Here is a 17,515-nt window from a genome sequence, read left to right on the forward strand (position 1 = left end):
ATTGGCCCGCCCGGGGGGGCGCGCGCCACTGTTCGGCCGGGCCCCGCCCCCTCCCCCCCACTCGGGCTCGGACGCTCGCGATTGGCCGCGCCAGGATGCGAATTCGAACGCCGGCTGTTGATTGGTAGAGCTTGCGCGGCCGCCCCGCCTCCCCGGCCCTGGCGGGTGTCCCTAAGGAGCGTGGCTCCGGGCCTGGCTGCAGCAGTGTCTCTGAATCCGCTCCGGCCCGCGTGGACCTGGCCTGTTCTGGGCTTAGGCCTTGTGGTTGACTCGGCGGCAAGAGGTCCTGGCGACCGGAGGCCACGGCGTGCAATGGTTTGTCAGTGGAGGTCTGAGCGGACCGGCCGCGCCTCCGAGCCCGGGGTCTCGGAGCGGGGACCCCGACGTGGTCTTCTACCTGCGGGGACGCAGGCTAGCCGGCACCCGCGGGCTGCGCCTCACCGAGGCTGGCCCTGACCTTTCCGACCCGCACCCCGAGGCCGCACGCCCTTCTTCCAGCCCTTGCTTCAGGCGAGGAGACCCCTGGTTCGGTGGCCGAGTCGCTGTTGGCATAGATCGTAATGCAGAAAGTGGAGTCCAGAGACCTGGTGCTCGAAATCTTCATTGACTCATCCAGCACGTTTGACTCCTTCCTCCCTTGAAACGTGGCTCACCCTGGACCCCTCCTCCATCCCTGCCCAGGGCAAGCCCTCACCTTCTCACTTGGACTAGATATCGTCCCCTGTCAGTCCCCAATGTCTCCTCGTGGTCACCTGGGAGCCCAACTAAAATAGAAGTGCACACCTGCTTGCTTTACTGGCTGCTTTCAGCCACAGCTGAGCGTTCTGTTTACTCAGGTATTAGGCAGTGCCCACCCAGTCTGTCTTTCTGCAACCAGCTCACATCCCACCTCTTTCATGAGACCTTCGGACAAGGAAAGAAATGCAGTCTCCTGGGAGAAGTGTTTGATGGAAGAAGACAGAGTGGCTTTTCCTGGAGAAGCCGGGGAATCTGGGTCAAGACTCTCCTCCCCCATTTCCCCACAGCCTCAGACAGCACTCTGTCCCGCTACCACTTATACTCGCTGAACCCCTTCAGGGTACTTGGTCTGTGCTCAGCAGCCGAACACACAGAGGAGCCATGGTGCCAAGGCTCCATGCCAGTCTGGAGCAGGAGACGAACGGATGACCACAGCATGGGATATGAGGCCTTGGAAGCTGGGGGTGGAGGAGGGGCAGGGGTGATGTTCATGGGAAGAGGAGTGGGTAGAGCAGAGCAAGCTTGGAACTTGTTCCCCAGATGCCCCACGTTCCCACACCAGAGGACAGGAGAATCCACAGGACCCCTAAGGGTTTTCAGTCTTCTTCACCTCACCTTTGTTTCCATTGGTTACTGTTTCCCAATTTGGTACTTTGTTGTCCTCCCCCTGCACTGTTACTTTCTTTGTTGCTGGTCTCCCCAGGGCAGAGGTATACTCTCTGTGTTAGATTTTGGTGGCATTGGCTTCACCAGTGAGTGAGTAAGTCACGCTCTCGCTCCCCTGTGACGCTGCGTGTCTGTGGAGTCCAAGTGGCACCCTGACCAGTCTCTCAGTTGTCCTCTATCTTGCTCCTATGTCCTTACCACTCTTTTTATTTATTCAGAGGTAAAGTTTTCTTGTTTATCAGGAAATAGGCGTTCTTCTCTTGGCTCTGCTGCAGCCATGCCATCCGTCACCCCCACCCACTGCCCTGGCAGTAAGAGCCCCTGGGCTCAGAGGGGTGATGAGCCACTCCCAGAAGGTGTGAGAAGAGCCCATTTCCCATTGGGCTTCAGGAAGGTGAGAGAACTCACTGGAAGAGTAGATTTTTGGGAGCTCAGGCAAGTTCCTGACTGGAATAAGATGGCAGTTGAAGGCCTGGGGTGAAAGAGAAAGAAACTCAAGGGTAGCAGGGTGCAGAGGGGAGAGTAAGGAAAAGTGAAGCAGGCTGGGAGCCTGAGGCATCCCCCACTCGGAGAGAAAGGAAGAGGAGCCTACAGAGGAGGCAGATGAGGGGCCATGGGGGGCCTGGTGCAGTGGGGAGAAGGGGGCAGGGGACACTGAGATGCCTCAGAGAAGTCACAGGAAAAATGGATGGAGTGGGTGTGGCAGCCAGGCATGTGACAACGCTGTACTTTTGGTGAGTGGTGAGGGGAGGTAGGGAGTGTGGGCAGGGATGGTAGACACCACTTTCCCAGAGCTGAGCTGAGAAGGGAGGGAGAGAACTACCTGCAAAGGAGAAGCCGAATGGGGCTTTGTAGAGGGGCGGGTGTGACCATGCTGCAGGGAGAAAGGCTATTGGGCAGGGCACTTCTCGGAGGAGAGCCCTCGTGACAAAGGTACACGGCCACACCCATCTGCACTCAGGCCGGATGGTCTGAGCTCACAGGCTTAGCTTAGTTCTTCTCATGCCTGAGCTGCATCAGAAGCACCTGTTAACACAGATTGCTGGTCCTCACCCCCCAGACTTCTGATTCAATGGGTTTGGGGTGGGGCCTAAGAATCTGCATTTCTAACAAGTTTCTGGATGATGTGGATGCTTCTGGTCAGACTCCACTTTGAGAACTTCTGCCTGAGTTGAATCCTGGCTCTACCATCTGTTGACCATGGAAAGTTGCCGGATATCTCTTAAGTCTCAGCTTACTCTTCTGGGCAATGGGATAATAATCATGTCCACGTCATGGGTTGACGGAGGGCCATATACAGGCTCACCCCTAACATTCGCGTGGGCCAGGGCAGAGAACAAATGGAGCCCCACAAATCCAAATATTGAAAAATGGTGCTTTAAGTTTGCAAACTTGTCAATCTCTTCTCTCCTCCTACCTTCAGAAGTACGGCATCATTACAACCATGGTCACCCCCAGGCCTCCATACTCCTGACAGGACATGGCAGGTGTTGTTCCTCTGAGGCTGCTTCTATGGCCAGGTCTCAGTGAGGCTGAAAGCCACCCAGGTGGGACTTGAGGGGATCCTTTTCCACAGAAATGCACCTGGGTCCTCCATCAGGCCTCTAAGGTGAGTGGCCTAAATCTGGTAGAGAGCTGCCCCCACCCCTCCACCCTCAAGCTGAGCTCACTGGGTCCTCAAGTTGCCTCTGTAACCCTTGCAGCCCATGGCAGGCTGTGTGCACCTGGGCTAACCTGGCACTGGGAACTCTTTATTACAGCAAGACAGCCTTTGAGGGAAGTGGTGAGGGAGGCTGGGAGGGAGGCCAGGAGGAAGACCAGGAGGAAGACCTGAAGGGAGGTGGAGTGGGAGGCCAGGAGGGAGGCTGGGAGGAAAGCTGGGAGAAAGGCTGGGAGGAAGATGGAGTGGGAGGTGGAGTGAGAGGTGGAGAGGGAGGCTGGGAGGGAGGTTGGGAGGGAGGCAGGGAGGGAGGCTGGGAAGAAGGTGGAGAGAGAGGTGGAAAGGGTAACAAGGGGCCTGCAGGTTCTGCCTTCGCTTGTTTGTTTTCCCCTTGGTTGGGGGGCACAGGGCAGGTGAAGCTCAGGAAGATGTCCTCCAGAGAGATCTGGTTGACTGAGTAGTCTTCCAACATGTACTTTTTCTTGGCTTGCTCCAAAATGCCAAACACCTGTGGGAAACGAGGAAGCCGCTATAGATGATGGGCACAGGGAAGGGGAGAGGAAGAGTCTTTGGGGTTGTTACAAAGCCCCCCAAAGGCCCATCCCTCTCTCAGCTGCTCCCAGACCACCTCTCAAGAAGTCAGTCCTACAGAATTGAGCTCTCTGTGATTTTAGGGAAAGGGACCCTGGCTGTGAGTGGTGCCAGAAGGCAGAGGCCCCAGCTGGGTCCCTGGATTGCTGTGTGACCCTGGGCGTATGGTGTCCCCTCTCTGGGTCCGCTCACCTCTCTGTGAAATGAGGGGGCGGGGGGAGCTGACATCCGAGGTCCCTTCCAACTCAAACATTCTTATTTTCTATGAAATCCATGTGAATGTTGCAGCAGCACTGAATAAGACTTCCACCCGAAAGAGAGAACACCAGAAAGTGGGTGACATCAGAGGTGTGCTCCCTCTGATGCCCAGGTATGTGCTCACCTTCACCCAGCTGAGGTCATTGCCAGGCAGGTAGTAATGGACCATCCCTTGGTGCTCATCTTCCAGGACACTGCCTGCACAGTGTCCCCCTGAGGGCCAGGCTGGATGGCCAGGGGAGGGCGGCCCAGGCCCCTGGAATCGTGGCCCTCGTCCCAGGGGTCAGGGATGGACAGATGCACAGATGACCTCTGCACAGCAGCACATACCTGGGAAGGTCAGGTCCACGAATGCCTTGAACTCTTCCAGGGCCTCCTGCTGCCTGTCGCTCCAGATCTTGGCCCGTAGGGAGTAGCCACTGCCAAACTTGCTCTTGAGGTGCTGTGGGCTGCCCAGGCACTTGAACTGACCCTGCACCATGATGGCCAGCCAGGTGCACAAGGCCTCACAGTCCTCCATGCTGGGGAGAGGGAGTGGAGGCCTGACAAACGGCTGGGAGATGCTGATGCCCACCCTCCACGTCAAAGGCTTGTGCAGATAGGAAGGTGTTGATGCCCAGATCAGGCTGTTCCTGATTCCCATGCTCAGGGTGTGGCCCACATGGTAGAGCCTGGGGACTCTCCTCACAGACTCTTACCAGATGCTGACAGGTCTTCTCTCCACCCAGCCCCTCCCGGCCCACCCCTCCCTCAGCCCCGGTCCTGGCTTTACCTGGGGGAGGTGATGACAATGGCCTTGCCAGACTTGCAGGCCCTCGCAACGGTGCCCCAGAGCAAGCTCCGGGCCACGGGGTCCATGCCAGTGGATGGCTCGTCCAGGAAGATGACTGTGGGCTCTCCAAGCAAGGCAGTGCCGGTGCTCAGCTTCCGCTTGTTGCCACTGCTGGGGCAGAGGGGGAGAAGTTGGGTGATTGGCAATCTTAAATTTCCAGTAGTACAATCCTCCCCCCTTTTTTCTTCTCTATTAAGAAAGTGCTCACGCCCCACGGTGGGGCATTCAGTAATATGGCCCACCACCCTCCCTCAGGGGTGCACTGTGACTTGGCTGTCCACTCAGCATCTAAACCATTTCCCTGGACACAGGGATAGGTCCAGGGTGAGCACATGGTCCATGAATCTCATTGGAGGGTCTCTATGGATGTTAGGGGGATAAGAGCATAGGGCCTTTTTTTTTTTTTTTTTTTGCGGTACGTGGGCCTCTCACTGTTGTGGCCTCTCCCATTGCGGAGCACAGGCTCCGGAGGCGCAGGCTCAGCGGCCATGGCTCACGGGCCGAGCCGCTCCGCGGCATGTGGGATCTTCCCGGACCGGGGCACGAACCCATGTCCCCTGCATCAGCAGGCGGACTCTCAACCACTGCGCCACCAGGGAAGCCCCATACGGCCGTTTTAGCTAACTTTATTTAATGAACACATAGCATTTACAATGTACAAGGCACTGTTCTAAACATCCCAGGTGTTAACTCATTTAATCATCAGAAGATGCAAGGAAACACAAAAACATGCTTGAAACCGAAGTCAACAGAAGAAAGAGACAGAGCAACATCATCTAACCGCCTCTGACTTCCCTGTCCCGGGAGTGGGGTACTGCTGCCAGCCTGCAGGGGCGCTGTGCACAACTCGAGGGGTGGCCTGGGATTCCGGACATGTGTGGCCTTGCTTTGTTTAAGCTAACTGGAGTTGGGTTAGGATCATTGGCAACATAAGACTGAGGAATCCCCCAGGCTTCTCAGCAGAACAACAGCTCAGATGCCTCATACAGAGCGGGATAAGGTAGTGTGTGCTTGAAATGCAAGTCTACCAGAAATCAGAAGCCCTTTGTGAAGCGACAGGAAGAATAATACCAATGGTGCATCAGCCCGTCCTCAGCCACATAACTGCCTGGGGCCAAGAGGAAGCTGTGCCTTGGGGCAGCCCAGGCCATTGACCCATTCTTACAGGGGAGGGAGGCCATCTTCCCAAAAATCCACGCAGTGGCATGGACCACAAAACTACCCCAAGCATGGAGCTGACACGCCTTGCCCTACCCCTCAGCACTGAGAAGAACCACAACACATCTTATTACCGGAGGGGGAAGGGCCGAGGGAGCCCCAAGTCTCACCTGTAGGTCTTCACCAGGTTGTCGGCGTACGTGTACATGAGTAAATCATCAAGAATTTGGTCCACACAGGCACTGATGTGGAGCTTGGGGATGCCCCGGAGCTGGGCGTACATGACCAGTGTCTCCTTGTCCGTCATGTGGTCCAGCAGGACATCAAACTGGGGAGAGTAGCCGATCCACTGCCTCACCTGGGGTTGGAACACAGCCCAAGGGGTAGGCGTCAGAAGGAAAGCTGCCAATTGGGCAGGGGCCTGGACCCTGCCTCTGTCCTGTGCACCCCCATGTGTGCCACATGAACAGATATGTGCCATGGGGTGCCAAGGTCCAACAGTGACGTTCAGGAGTCTGGATGCAGCACTTGCTGGTGGCGTGAACCCCAATTCTGGAGGGTGCATGTGGGGCTGGAGTGCTTATTTCCTGCCTGCCTGGCAGGAAACCTCAGTGCCCAGTGCTCCCTACCTCTTGTCACCTTCCAAGTATATGGCCAGCAGAAGACGCTTTATTATTTCCCCTTTAAACACATTTTCTATTAGACATGTAACCCACGAATAGATTTTCTTTGTAAGGCTGCTGGAGTCTCTTGGCAGGGCACGCCCCGGGCAGTGCAGTCACATGGGGGTGCACTTCCAAACTTTTGCACGGCTGGGTGCTCCCCATAGGGGACCAACTGTGTTGCAAACAGTATCATCCTTTATCTACCATTCTGCAACTTGCTTTTTTAACTCGCCATTACGTCTTAAAGATCTTCCTTGGTCAGTAAATACAAACCTACTCCAGCTCAGTTTAACTGCTACTTAGTCATCCAGGAAACATTTCTAGATTTGAGTTGGCTGTTTATAAAAGATTCAGGCACATATGTGATATTTCCAAGTTTTTGCCGTTATGAACTTGCAGCAAACCACCCTGATTTGTGCCCATGTTCAAGAGCTCCCCTGGAATAGAAGATGACAATAGTATGATACCATTTTTGAAAGATAATCAGTGTTCTTCCTTCTCCTTTCCTCCTCCCTTTAAAGCAGCTGGACAGCTCTGGGCTCTGCCATCTGGGGGTGGCGTGTGGGGAGACCATGACGGGGTGCAAACCAGAAAATCAAAAATCACCTGGAATGTCTGCTTAGGGAAGAACATTTGCATCACCCAACTAAAGACAGGGCTTTTTTTTTTTTTTTTTTTTTGCGGTACGCGGGCCTCTCACTGTTGTGGCCTCTCCCGTTGCAGAGCACAGGCTCCGGACGCGCAGGCTCAACGGCCATGGCTCATGGGCCCAGCTGCTCCGCGGCATGTGGGATCTTCCCGGACCGGGGCACGAACCCATGTCCCCTGCATTGGCAGGCGGACTCTCAACCACTGCGCCACCAGGGAAGCCCAAGACAGGGCTTTGGATTCCCAGACTGGGGCTTCCCCTGAAGACAGATGTCACTAGTCTGGAGGGAACTGCTGAGAAGAAAAATGCAGATGACTTGAATGAAGATGCTTCAAATATTTCAGTATTAAATATAAAGATTTCTGATTGCCTTTATCAACTGATTTTAACCTAATGTTTCTTCTATTTCTACTTTTCTAAAAAATTTTTTTTATTGAAGTATAGTTGATTTATAATATTAGTTTCAGGTATACAACATAGTGATTCAATAGTTTTATAGATTTTCTTCCATTTATTACAAAAAAAGGCTGTATTTCCCTGTGCTGTACAATATATGCTTGTTGCTTATTTATTTTATACATGGTCGTTTGTATCTCTTAATCCCCCCCATCTTGCCCCTCCCCACTGGTAACCACTAATTTGTTCTCTACGTCTGTGAGTCTGTTTCTGTTTTGTTATATACATTCGTTTTATTTTTTAGATTCCACATATAAGTGATAACATACAGTGTTTGTCTTTCTGTGTCTGACTTATTTCACTAAGCATAATACTTTCTAGGTCCATCCATGTTGTTGCAAATGGCAGAATTTCATTCTTTTTTATGGCTGAGTAATATTGCTTTGTTTATATATATATATACACACACACATACATACCACATCTTCCTTATCCATTCATCTGTTGATGGACACTTAGGTTGCCTCCATACCTTGGCTATTGTAAACAATGCTACTATGAACATTGGGGAGCATGTATCTTTTAGAATTAGTGTTTTAGTTTTCTTTGGATATATACCCAGACGTGGAATTGCTGGATCATATGGTAGTTCTGTTTTTAGTTTTTTGAGGAACCTCCTTACCGTTTTCCACAGTGGCTGCACCAATTTACATTCCCACCAACAGTAGGTGACGGTTTCCTTTTCTCCACATCCTCACTATCATCTGTTATTTGTAGACTTTTTGATGATAACCATTCTGACAGGTGTGAGGAGATAGCTCATTGTGGTTTTGATATGCATATCTCTGATGCCTAGTGATGTTGAGTATCTTCTCATGTGCCTGTTGGCCATCTGCGTGTCTTCTTTGGAAAAATGCTTATTCAGGTCTTCTGCCCACTATTTTTTTTTTTTTTTTTTTTGGCTGTACTGCATGGCTTGTGGTATCTTACTTCCCCAACCAGGGATTGAACCTGCGTCCTTGGCAGTGAAAACGCGGAGTCCTAACCACTCGACATCCAGGGAATTCCCTTCTGCCCATTTTTTAATCAGGTTGTTTCTTTTTTTGATATTGAGTTGTATGAGCTCTTTATATATTTTGGATATTAACTCCTTATCAGTCATAACACTTGCAAATATTTTCTCCCATTCAGTAGGTTGCCTTTTCATTTTGTTGATGGCTTCCTCTGCTGAGCAAAAGTTTTTGAGTTTAATCAGGTCCCATTTGTTTATTTTTCCTTTTGTTTCCCTTGCCGTAGGAGACAGATTCAAAAAAGATACTGCTATGATTTATGTCAAAGAGTGTTCTATGTTCTCTTCTAGGAGTTTTATGGTTTCTGCTCTTACATTTTATCTTTAATCCATTTTGAGTTTATTTTTGTAAATGGTGTGAGAAAACCATGGTGTTCTAATTTCTTTTTTAGTTTTTTACTGAAGTATAGTTGATTTACAATCTTGTGTTAGTTTCTGGTATACAGCAAAGTGATTCAGTTATACATATATATTCTTTTTCATCTTCTTTTCCATTGTGGTTTATTATAAGATGTTGAATATAGTTTCCTATGCTATACAGTAGGACATTGTTATTTATCTATTTTATATATAGTAGTTTGTATCTGAAAATGTTCTAATTTCACTCTTTTACACATTCTTTTACAGTTTTTCCAGCACCTTATTGAAGAGACTGTTTTTTCTCTGTTATGTATTCTTGCCTCCTTTGTTGTAGATTAGTTGACCATAAGCGCATGGGTTTATTTCTGGGCTCTCTACTCTGTTCCATTGATCTATGTGTCTGTTTTTATGCCAGTACCATACAGTTTTGATTATTGGAGCTTTGTAGTATAGTCTGAAGACAGGGAACATGATATCTCCAGCTCTGTTCTTTTTTCTCAAGACAGTTTGCTAAAAGTTAAAAAAAATCAGGGCTTCCCTGGTGGCCCAGTGGTTGAGAGTCTGCCTGCCGATGCAGGGGAAACGGGTTCGTGCCCTGGTCCGGGAAGATCCCACATGCCGTGGAGCAACTAAGCCCGTGAGCCATGGCCGCTGAGCCTGCATGTCCGGAGCCTGTGCTCTGCAACGGGAGAGGCCACAACTGAGAGGCCCGCGTACCACAAAAAAAAAAAAAAAAAAAAATCATGCGTGGGTACTGAGTTTTTATTAAATGCTTTTTCAGCTTCCATTGATAAATATTTTTCTCCTTTCATCTGTGAAGGTAGTGCTTTACATTGGTGGATTTCCTACTGTTAAACCTTACTTACATTTCTGGAATAAACCTGATGATTGTAATTTTTATTCTTTCAATATACTGCTGAATTTGTATTGTTAATATCTTATTTAGGGTATTTATGTTCCTGTATGAAATTGGCCTATGGCTCATGTTGGATACTGTCTTTGGTTTTTCGCTTAAGATTGGGTAGCGCTCTGTCTTCTCGCCTATGCTTCTGAAGCGGTTATACAAGAAGGAAATAACTGTTTGGTGGTGGTTGGTATACTTGCCCATCAATCCCTTTTAGCCTAGACTCTTTTAAGAAGGGGTAGATCTTTAATCATTATTTCAATTTTACCTCCAGTTTTGGTCTATATAGGCTTTCTATTTCATGAACAAATTTTGGGATAGAAGGCTTGAAAATGTTATCATTTGATGCAAAGAAAATGAAGAAATGTGATGTTTCTTACACACCTGAGTTTGCAGTAAGCCTGTTGCCATGGTGGCTCATCTGGGATGGCCAAGGAGCCCTGCTCAGAGCATGGTGGCACCATGGACCAATGACAATCCCACAGTGGAGCCGAATGATTCTGAGTGAGTAACTCTGACAGAAACGCATGTGGACTCTCAGAAGTCACTGCTGATTTTTAGAATACTAGCAGATTCTGGTAAGAATGTATTTTAGGAAATGTGAAAGAATGCTTAAAAATATTTGTACAGGGGCTTCCCTGGTGGCGCAGTGGTTGAGAGTCCGCCTGCTGATGCAGGGGACGCGGGTTCGTGCCCCGGTCCAGGAAGATCCCACATGCCGCGGAGCGGCTGGGCCCGTGAGCCATGGCCGCTGAGCCTGCGCGTCCGGAGCCTGTGCTCTGCAACGGGAGAGGCCACAACAGTGAGAGGCCCATGTACTGCAAAAAAAATAAATAAATAAAATTAAAAAATATTTGTACAGATAAAGGGTGGTAAGCAGAAGGCTCACAAAGGAAGAGAGCAAGGATATAGCTCTGTTAGAGTTTGCTGATGAGATTAATCCATGTGAGATTTCTAGGAGAAAATGGAGAAGTGGAGGAGCAGGTTTAACTGTATTTAAATTCTATATTTCCAACTATGAATTTTCACAAATTGCCAGGAGGTGATGTGCAGATGGGTTCCAGGGAGACTGAAATCCAATTTCTTGCCAGCCAGGCAGGATGAAGGTCTTATAGGCAGATGCCACTTGATTTTAAATAATACAAAGAAATGTAGCACTTCTTATCATTTGAGTTTATGGAGTAGGTTCATACTTTCTTGTCTGTGAGCTTCAGTAAATGTCTGTTGGATGGATGATTGATGACAATTATGCCAGTGGGAGGGTCTCTCCACGACCATCTGCCCTTGACCTGTCTTGTTTTGTCTTTTATTCCTTTGTTTGTTCATTTGTTCATTCCTTCTTTCTTTTTTACAACAGCTTATTGAGATATAATTAGCATACCATACAATTCATCCATTTACCACAATCACCCATCAGATGTGTTCAGTTCAATGGTTTTTAATGTAGTCACAGTGGTGGTCCATGATCACAATCAACTTTACAGCATTTCATCACTCCTCCGCAGAGCAACTTCAAATTCATGAACAGTTACTGCCCACTTTCCCCACTAGTCTACTTACTGTCTCCACAGATTTCCTGTTCTGGATATTCCATACAAACAGAATCACACAATCTGTGGCCTTTCGTGACTTGCTTCTTTCACTTAGCATCATGTATTTAAGGTCCGTCCATATTGTAGTGTGTGTCAGTGCTTTCCTTTTTATGTTTTTTTAAATTAATTAATTTATTTTTGGCTGTGTTGAGTCTTCATTGCTGCGCACAAGCTTTCTCTAGCTGTGGCAAGTGGGGGCTACTCTTTGTTATGGTGTGCAGGCTTCTCATTGTGGTGGCTTCTCTTGTTGTGGAGCACGGGCTCTAGGCATGCGGGCTTCAGTAGTTGTGGCACACAGGCTCAGTAGTTGTGGCTCGTGGGCTCTAGAGTGCAGGCTCAGTAGTTGTGGCACAGGGGCTTAGTTGCTCCACGGCATGTGGGATCTTCCTGGACCAGGGCTCGAACCCGTGTCCCCTGCATTGGCAGGCAGATTCTTAACCACTGCACCACCAGGGAAGTCCCCTTTTTATGGTTGAATAATATCCTATTGCAGGGATAGATCACATTTTTTTTATCCATTCATCTGTTTGTTGGTGGACATTTGGGCTGATTCCACCTTTTGGCTACTGTGAAAAATGCTGCTATAAACATTCATGTACAAATTTTTGTGTGAATGTAACTTTTCAGTTCTCTTGGATATATACCTAGGAGTGAAATTGCTGGGTCATATGGTAACTCTGTGTTTAACCTATCTTCTCTAACAATCTTAATCTTTTAATTGGAGTCTTTAGTCCATTTATATATAATGCAATTATTAATATATTTGAATTTAAATCTACCATCTTATTAGGGCTACCTACTTGTCCCATGTGTTCTTTGTTTCTTTTTCTCTCGCACTTATTGTCTTCTATTGACTATTTTTTATAATCCACAGGGCTGCCTGAGTGTCTTCTTTTTTCTTTAAATATTTATTTATTTTCTTTTTTGGCTGTGTCAGGTCTTAGTTGCAGCACATGGGATCTTTCCTTGTGGTGTGCAGGCTTCTCTCCATAGTTGTGGCATGGGCTCAGTAGTTGTGGCACAAGGCAGATTCTTAACCACTAGACCACCAGGGAAGTCCCCTGTCTTCATGACATGGCCACTAGCTTCCCCCAGAGTGAGTGATGTGAAGGGGAGAGTGTACTCAAAACATAAGCTGCAGTGTCTTTCATAACCCAATCTCTGAAGTGACATGCCATCTCTTCTACAGTATTCTGTCAGTCACACAGACCAACCCTGGTACAATCTGGGAGGGGACTACTCAAGGGTGTAAATATCAGGAGGGGGTTTTTAGGGGCTGTATAGGAGCAGTTTTTATATGTTTTTGAAGTTAAACTGATATAAATTCAAATTAGAATGTTATAACTTTAGGATGTTAAATGTAATTCCCATGGTAACCACAAAGAAAATAGCTATAGAATATACCCAAAAGGAAATGAGAAAGGAATTAAAATGTTTCATATGAGGTACCTAGAGTAGTCAAACTCATAGAGATGGAAAGTGGAATGATAGCTGCCAGGGGCTGGGGGGAGGGAGATGGGGAGTTAGTGTTTCATGGATTCAGAGTTTCAGTTTTGCAAGTTGAAAAAAGTTCTGGAGATAATGTTTATGATGGTTGCACAACAATGTGAATGTACTTAATGCCACCGAACTGTACATGTAAAAATGGTTAAAATGGTAAACTTCGTATATATTTTTCCACAATTTAAGAAAATAATTAATTTTAAAAGGTGTTGAAAGGATGTGGATAAATTGGAACCCTCATACATTGCTAGTGAAATGTAAAATGGTGCAGCCACTGTGAAAATAGTTTGGTGGTTCCTGAAAAAGCTAAATAGAGTCACCATAAGACCCAGCAAACCCACTCCTAGGTATATACTCAAGATAACTGAAAACATGTTCAAACAGAAACTTGTACGTGAATGTTCACAGCAGCATTATTCATAATAGCCAAAATGTAGAGACAACCCAAATGTCCATCAACTGATGAATGGATAAACAAATTGTAGTCTATCTATGCAATGGAATATCATTCAGCCATAAGAAGGAACAAAGTAGCGACGCACACCAAAACCTGGATGAACCTCAAAAACATTGTTGTAAGTGAAAGAAGCCTGATACAGAAGGTCACATAGTATATGATTCCATTTACATGAAATGTCCAGAACAGGCAAATCCATAGAGACAGAAAGTAGATTATTGGTTGTCAGATGCTTGGGGGAAAAGGGAATGGGAAGTGACTGTTAATGGATGGGGTATTTCTTTTTTTCAGGTGACGAAAATGTTCTAGAATTAGATGGTGATGATGGTTGTACAACCTTGTGAATATACCAAAAGCCAATGAATTGTATACTTTAAAAGGGTGAATTTTCTATGAATTATATCTCAATAAAAAAATGTAATTAACAAATTCTGTTTGCAATACTCACAAACTTGATTGCACTCAGTCTGGTTCAGGCTCTTGGCATTGCAAAACTTCTGTAGTTCAAAGTTGTAATATAAGTTGGAGAAAGCCATCCCCAGGCAGTGGCCTGGAAGCGGTAGAAATGTGTGATCCAAAGACTCTGAGACTTTTGTGTAGCCTAGATCTGTGAGGGGAATAGAAAATATTAACTCTTCTTTCAGGAAGAAAAGGGAACATCCCCTAGCAACTCTCTGAACCCACTGTGCCTTTTATCCTGTATAAAGGATCTGTTATCTCTATCTGTTGCTATATCTGTCTCTGCACGTCACACTGCCAGGCCCAAGACCGGAATCAGGTTCTCCCTGACTCCCAGTGTTCCCTCTTCCCCTGTAGTCATTCAACCTCCAAGCCATAAGTATTTTTCTTTTGCAGTGCTTCCTGAACCTGTCATTTTACTTCTATTCCTATTGTTTATGCAGACAAATCAGAAAGAGCTTGGTGTGTTTGAGAAAACCAGCAAGAACGTGGCTGCAGAATGGGATGCACCTGTGGAAGCAGTGGATTTGAAGGCTGGAGGTTTACAAATGAGTTAGGGCCAGACAGGAGGGTCTGGTGGGCCAGCTTTGGAGTTATTTGAGTGTCATCTTACAGGTAGGTAAGAACACAGTTCCTGCCTGTACAGTTTGTAAAGCCAAAACCATCATTATTTGCAAATGCTGTACATTATCATGTACCTAGAAAAGCCACAAGAATCAATCAAAGAGCTATTAGAAATAAAAGAGAGGGAACTTCCTGGTGGTCCAGTGGTTAGGACTCCACACTTCCAATGCAGGGGACACGGGTTTGATCCCTGGTCGGGGAACTAAGATCCCAAAAGCCTTGCAGCCAAAAAAAAAAGAGAGAACAGAATAGACTCGCAGACATAGAGAACAGACATGTGGTTGCCAAGGGGGAGGGGGTTGGGGGAGGGACGGAGTGGAGTGGGAGGCTGGGATTAGCAGATGTAAGCTATTACGCATAGGATAGATAAACAACAAGGTCCTACTGTATAGCACAGGGAACTCTATTCAATATCCTATGATAAAGCATAATGGAAAAGAATGTATATATGTGTATAACTGAATCACATTGCTGTACAGCAGAAATTAACACAATATTGTAAATCAACTATACTTCATTTAAAAAAAAGAAATAAAAGAGAGGTCAGTAAACTAGCTGGTTATAAAATAAATATACAGAAACTGGGGTCTCTTAGAGGTTTGAGAAGCCAAGTTTTTAGGTTCATGTTATATTGAAAAGTGAAGAAATGCCAAACGGGGTTATAAATAAACTGTGTTATATTTAAAATATTTTAAATGTTTATTTACAACAAATAAACACAACTGCTCTGCAAAATAAATATGCTACTCATAAGCTAATTAATTTGTAAGAGGATTAACTCATAATGTGCTGCTTGGGTCATGAGCCAGCAGTGGGGCCATGTTTACAGTCCACAAATGTAATCAAGCCCTCACCCACCCAACAGGCCACTTCGTGCTTATCCCTGATAACTACACGTGCTACTAGCCGCCACCCTTCACAAACCACAAAGTATCCTCACGAACAAAAAGGGAAAATAACTGGGTGGGATTAGAGCTCTAATTTCAGACTTCATGACTAGTCACACCACCAGCTCTAAACCAGTGGGTAGTCCAAGGAGAGAGCCTGTGGACGTGTGACTTACAGATTCCCTGAAGAGAGGCTGAATAAACTCTTCATATAAAAAAATGAACTCTACTCTCAGGGCTTGGATTTAGAGAGTAGTACAGCTTTTGGGTGTCAATCTGTGAAATTCCTGTCAGTGGAGGCTACTGTGATGTATGGTGAGGTGAACTTGGATATAACGTCTCCAGACCAACATTTCCTGGGCCAGGACTCAGAAACTGAGCATCAGAGCCAGGGTCCACCCATGCGGCTGGAGGTGCAGTTTGGGGCACAACTCAGAAGTCGTGGCTCCACACTGTCGCTGAGGCCCCAGAGTCATGGCTCTGGTGACCAGACAGCTGCATCCAAGGAGACCATGCCTCAGCAGTACAGCTGCAAAGGTGGCAGACATGGCTTTGGGAAGGAGACACAGTGGGTCACGTCCTCCTCATTTTTTCTCTTTAGAATTCTAAATTTGGAAATCTAACCTGGAGACTGAGGTAGAGGGGAGATAGGAAAACTACCAGAACATCAGCAGTGCAGCTCCTGTGTGGGGTAGAGGGAAAGACTTAACCACTAAGCAAGGCTCATGAGCCCAGACTGGGAATGAACAGTCAGCCACGGTCTCCTCCCAGACCTTCCCCTGTTCAGCGAAAATCTTCGGGCCCCTAAGAGATGAGTTGTTGAAATCTGAGAGGGGACAACCCCATGCCCCAAGCTCACCCTAACCAGAATCAGTTCACCAACAATACATGTAATCAAAGGAACAGATATTTACAACTTCTGCTTGTTTTCCTTCCCTCCTTCCTTCTCTGCGGATCCTACTCCAAAGCTTGTTGAAGACTGAGGAGAGGTCACAAATCATCCATATCTAGCCCTCCAACTGAAGGACTTTTCTCTGCCACATTCCTGGTGGGATTCATCCTTTTCTGGATCTTGTGTCTTCTTTCTCCTTTACTTTACTCCTTCACTTTGCTGGCCTATATCCTTAACTTTCCAAGAAAGTGACGTGGTGACTTCAATTTCTGTTTGCCCATTTGAAATTGTCTTTGTTCTGTCCATACACCTGACTGACAAGTGAATTCAGTATAGAACTCGTTGTCATCTAGGAAGCATCTGGGTCTTTTTTCATTCAGTGTTGGATATTTGATGGATCCCTTCAATCTTGAAGTTTGTTTTTTCAACTCTGGGAAATATTTTTGCTTTATTTCTTTGGTAGTTTCCTCAACTTCATTTCCTCTGTTTTCTCTTTCTGGAATGCTTATCAATTGAATATAATAGCATCTCCTGGACTTACTCTCACGTTACCTGCCTTTTTTCTCAACTTCTCCTATTTCTCTTATCTTTTTGCTCTACTTCGGCAGGTTAATTGACTTTATCTTCCAACACTTCTGCTAAATTTTTATTTTGGCAATCAGCTCTTTCTTGTCCTCAAAGTTTTTCTTCTTCATGGAATTCTGTTGTTTAATAGATGCAATCTTTTCCAAAATCTTTGTTTTGTTTGGTTTTGTTTCCTGCATGGCCCTACCCCTGTGTCTCCTTTTTGTTGGTTTGTTTTAGTCTTTTCTTGGCTGCCATCCTCAAGTGATCAGTGATCCTTGATTGGTCTGTCTATTCAGAGAGACAAATGAGGCACCAGGAGGTGATTTGCTAGCTTTGTTTATGGAGGTAGGGGGCAGGCTACATTTTAAGGCAATTAGGCAGGGGACCAGTCCATAATGTTTAGGTCTCTTTTGGAAGCAGTTTCAATTCATCAAGAGGAGGGATCTCTGACTGCTTCCGGGTGGGGAGTGGTAGTAGGGCCAGTGGAGATGGAACAGACTGTTTCACTCCCTTTCTCTGTGGTCCCAAGCCTCTCGAGGATTCTGTGTTGCTAAATTAGATACTTGCTCAGCCATTTTCCCCTCTGAA

At 46.8% G+C, this 17,515-nt stretch overlaps 1 protein-coding gene across 1 annotated transcript in view; it reads right to left on the bottom strand.

Annotated features, from left to right (window-relative positions):
• Positions 1 to 3,618: 3,618 nt before the first annotated feature.
• Positions 3,619 to 17,515, bottom strand: part of LOC137208020 (ATP-binding cassette sub-family A member 17-like) — a 79,791-nt gene continuing 65,894 nt past the window's right edge. The window contains 5 exon segments of the mRNA XM_067708483.1: positions 3,619 to 4,111; positions 4,244 to 4,434; positions 4,686 to 4,856; positions 6,074 to 6,305; positions 13,947 to 14,105. Of these exon segments, the coding sequence (XP_067564584.1) occupies positions 3,918 to 4,111; positions 4,244 to 4,434; positions 4,686 to 4,856; positions 6,074 to 6,305; positions 13,947 to 14,105 (947 nt within the window). The 3' untranslated portion in view covers positions 3,619 to 3,917.

Source organism: Pseudorca crassidens, chromosome 15, assembly GCF_039906515.1.
Source record: "Pseudorca crassidens isolate mPseCra1 chromosome 15, mPseCra1.hap1, whole genome shotgun sequence".
Taxonomy (NCBI): Eukaryota; Metazoa; Chordata; class Mammalia; order Artiodactyla; family Delphinidae; genus Pseudorca; species Pseudorca crassidens.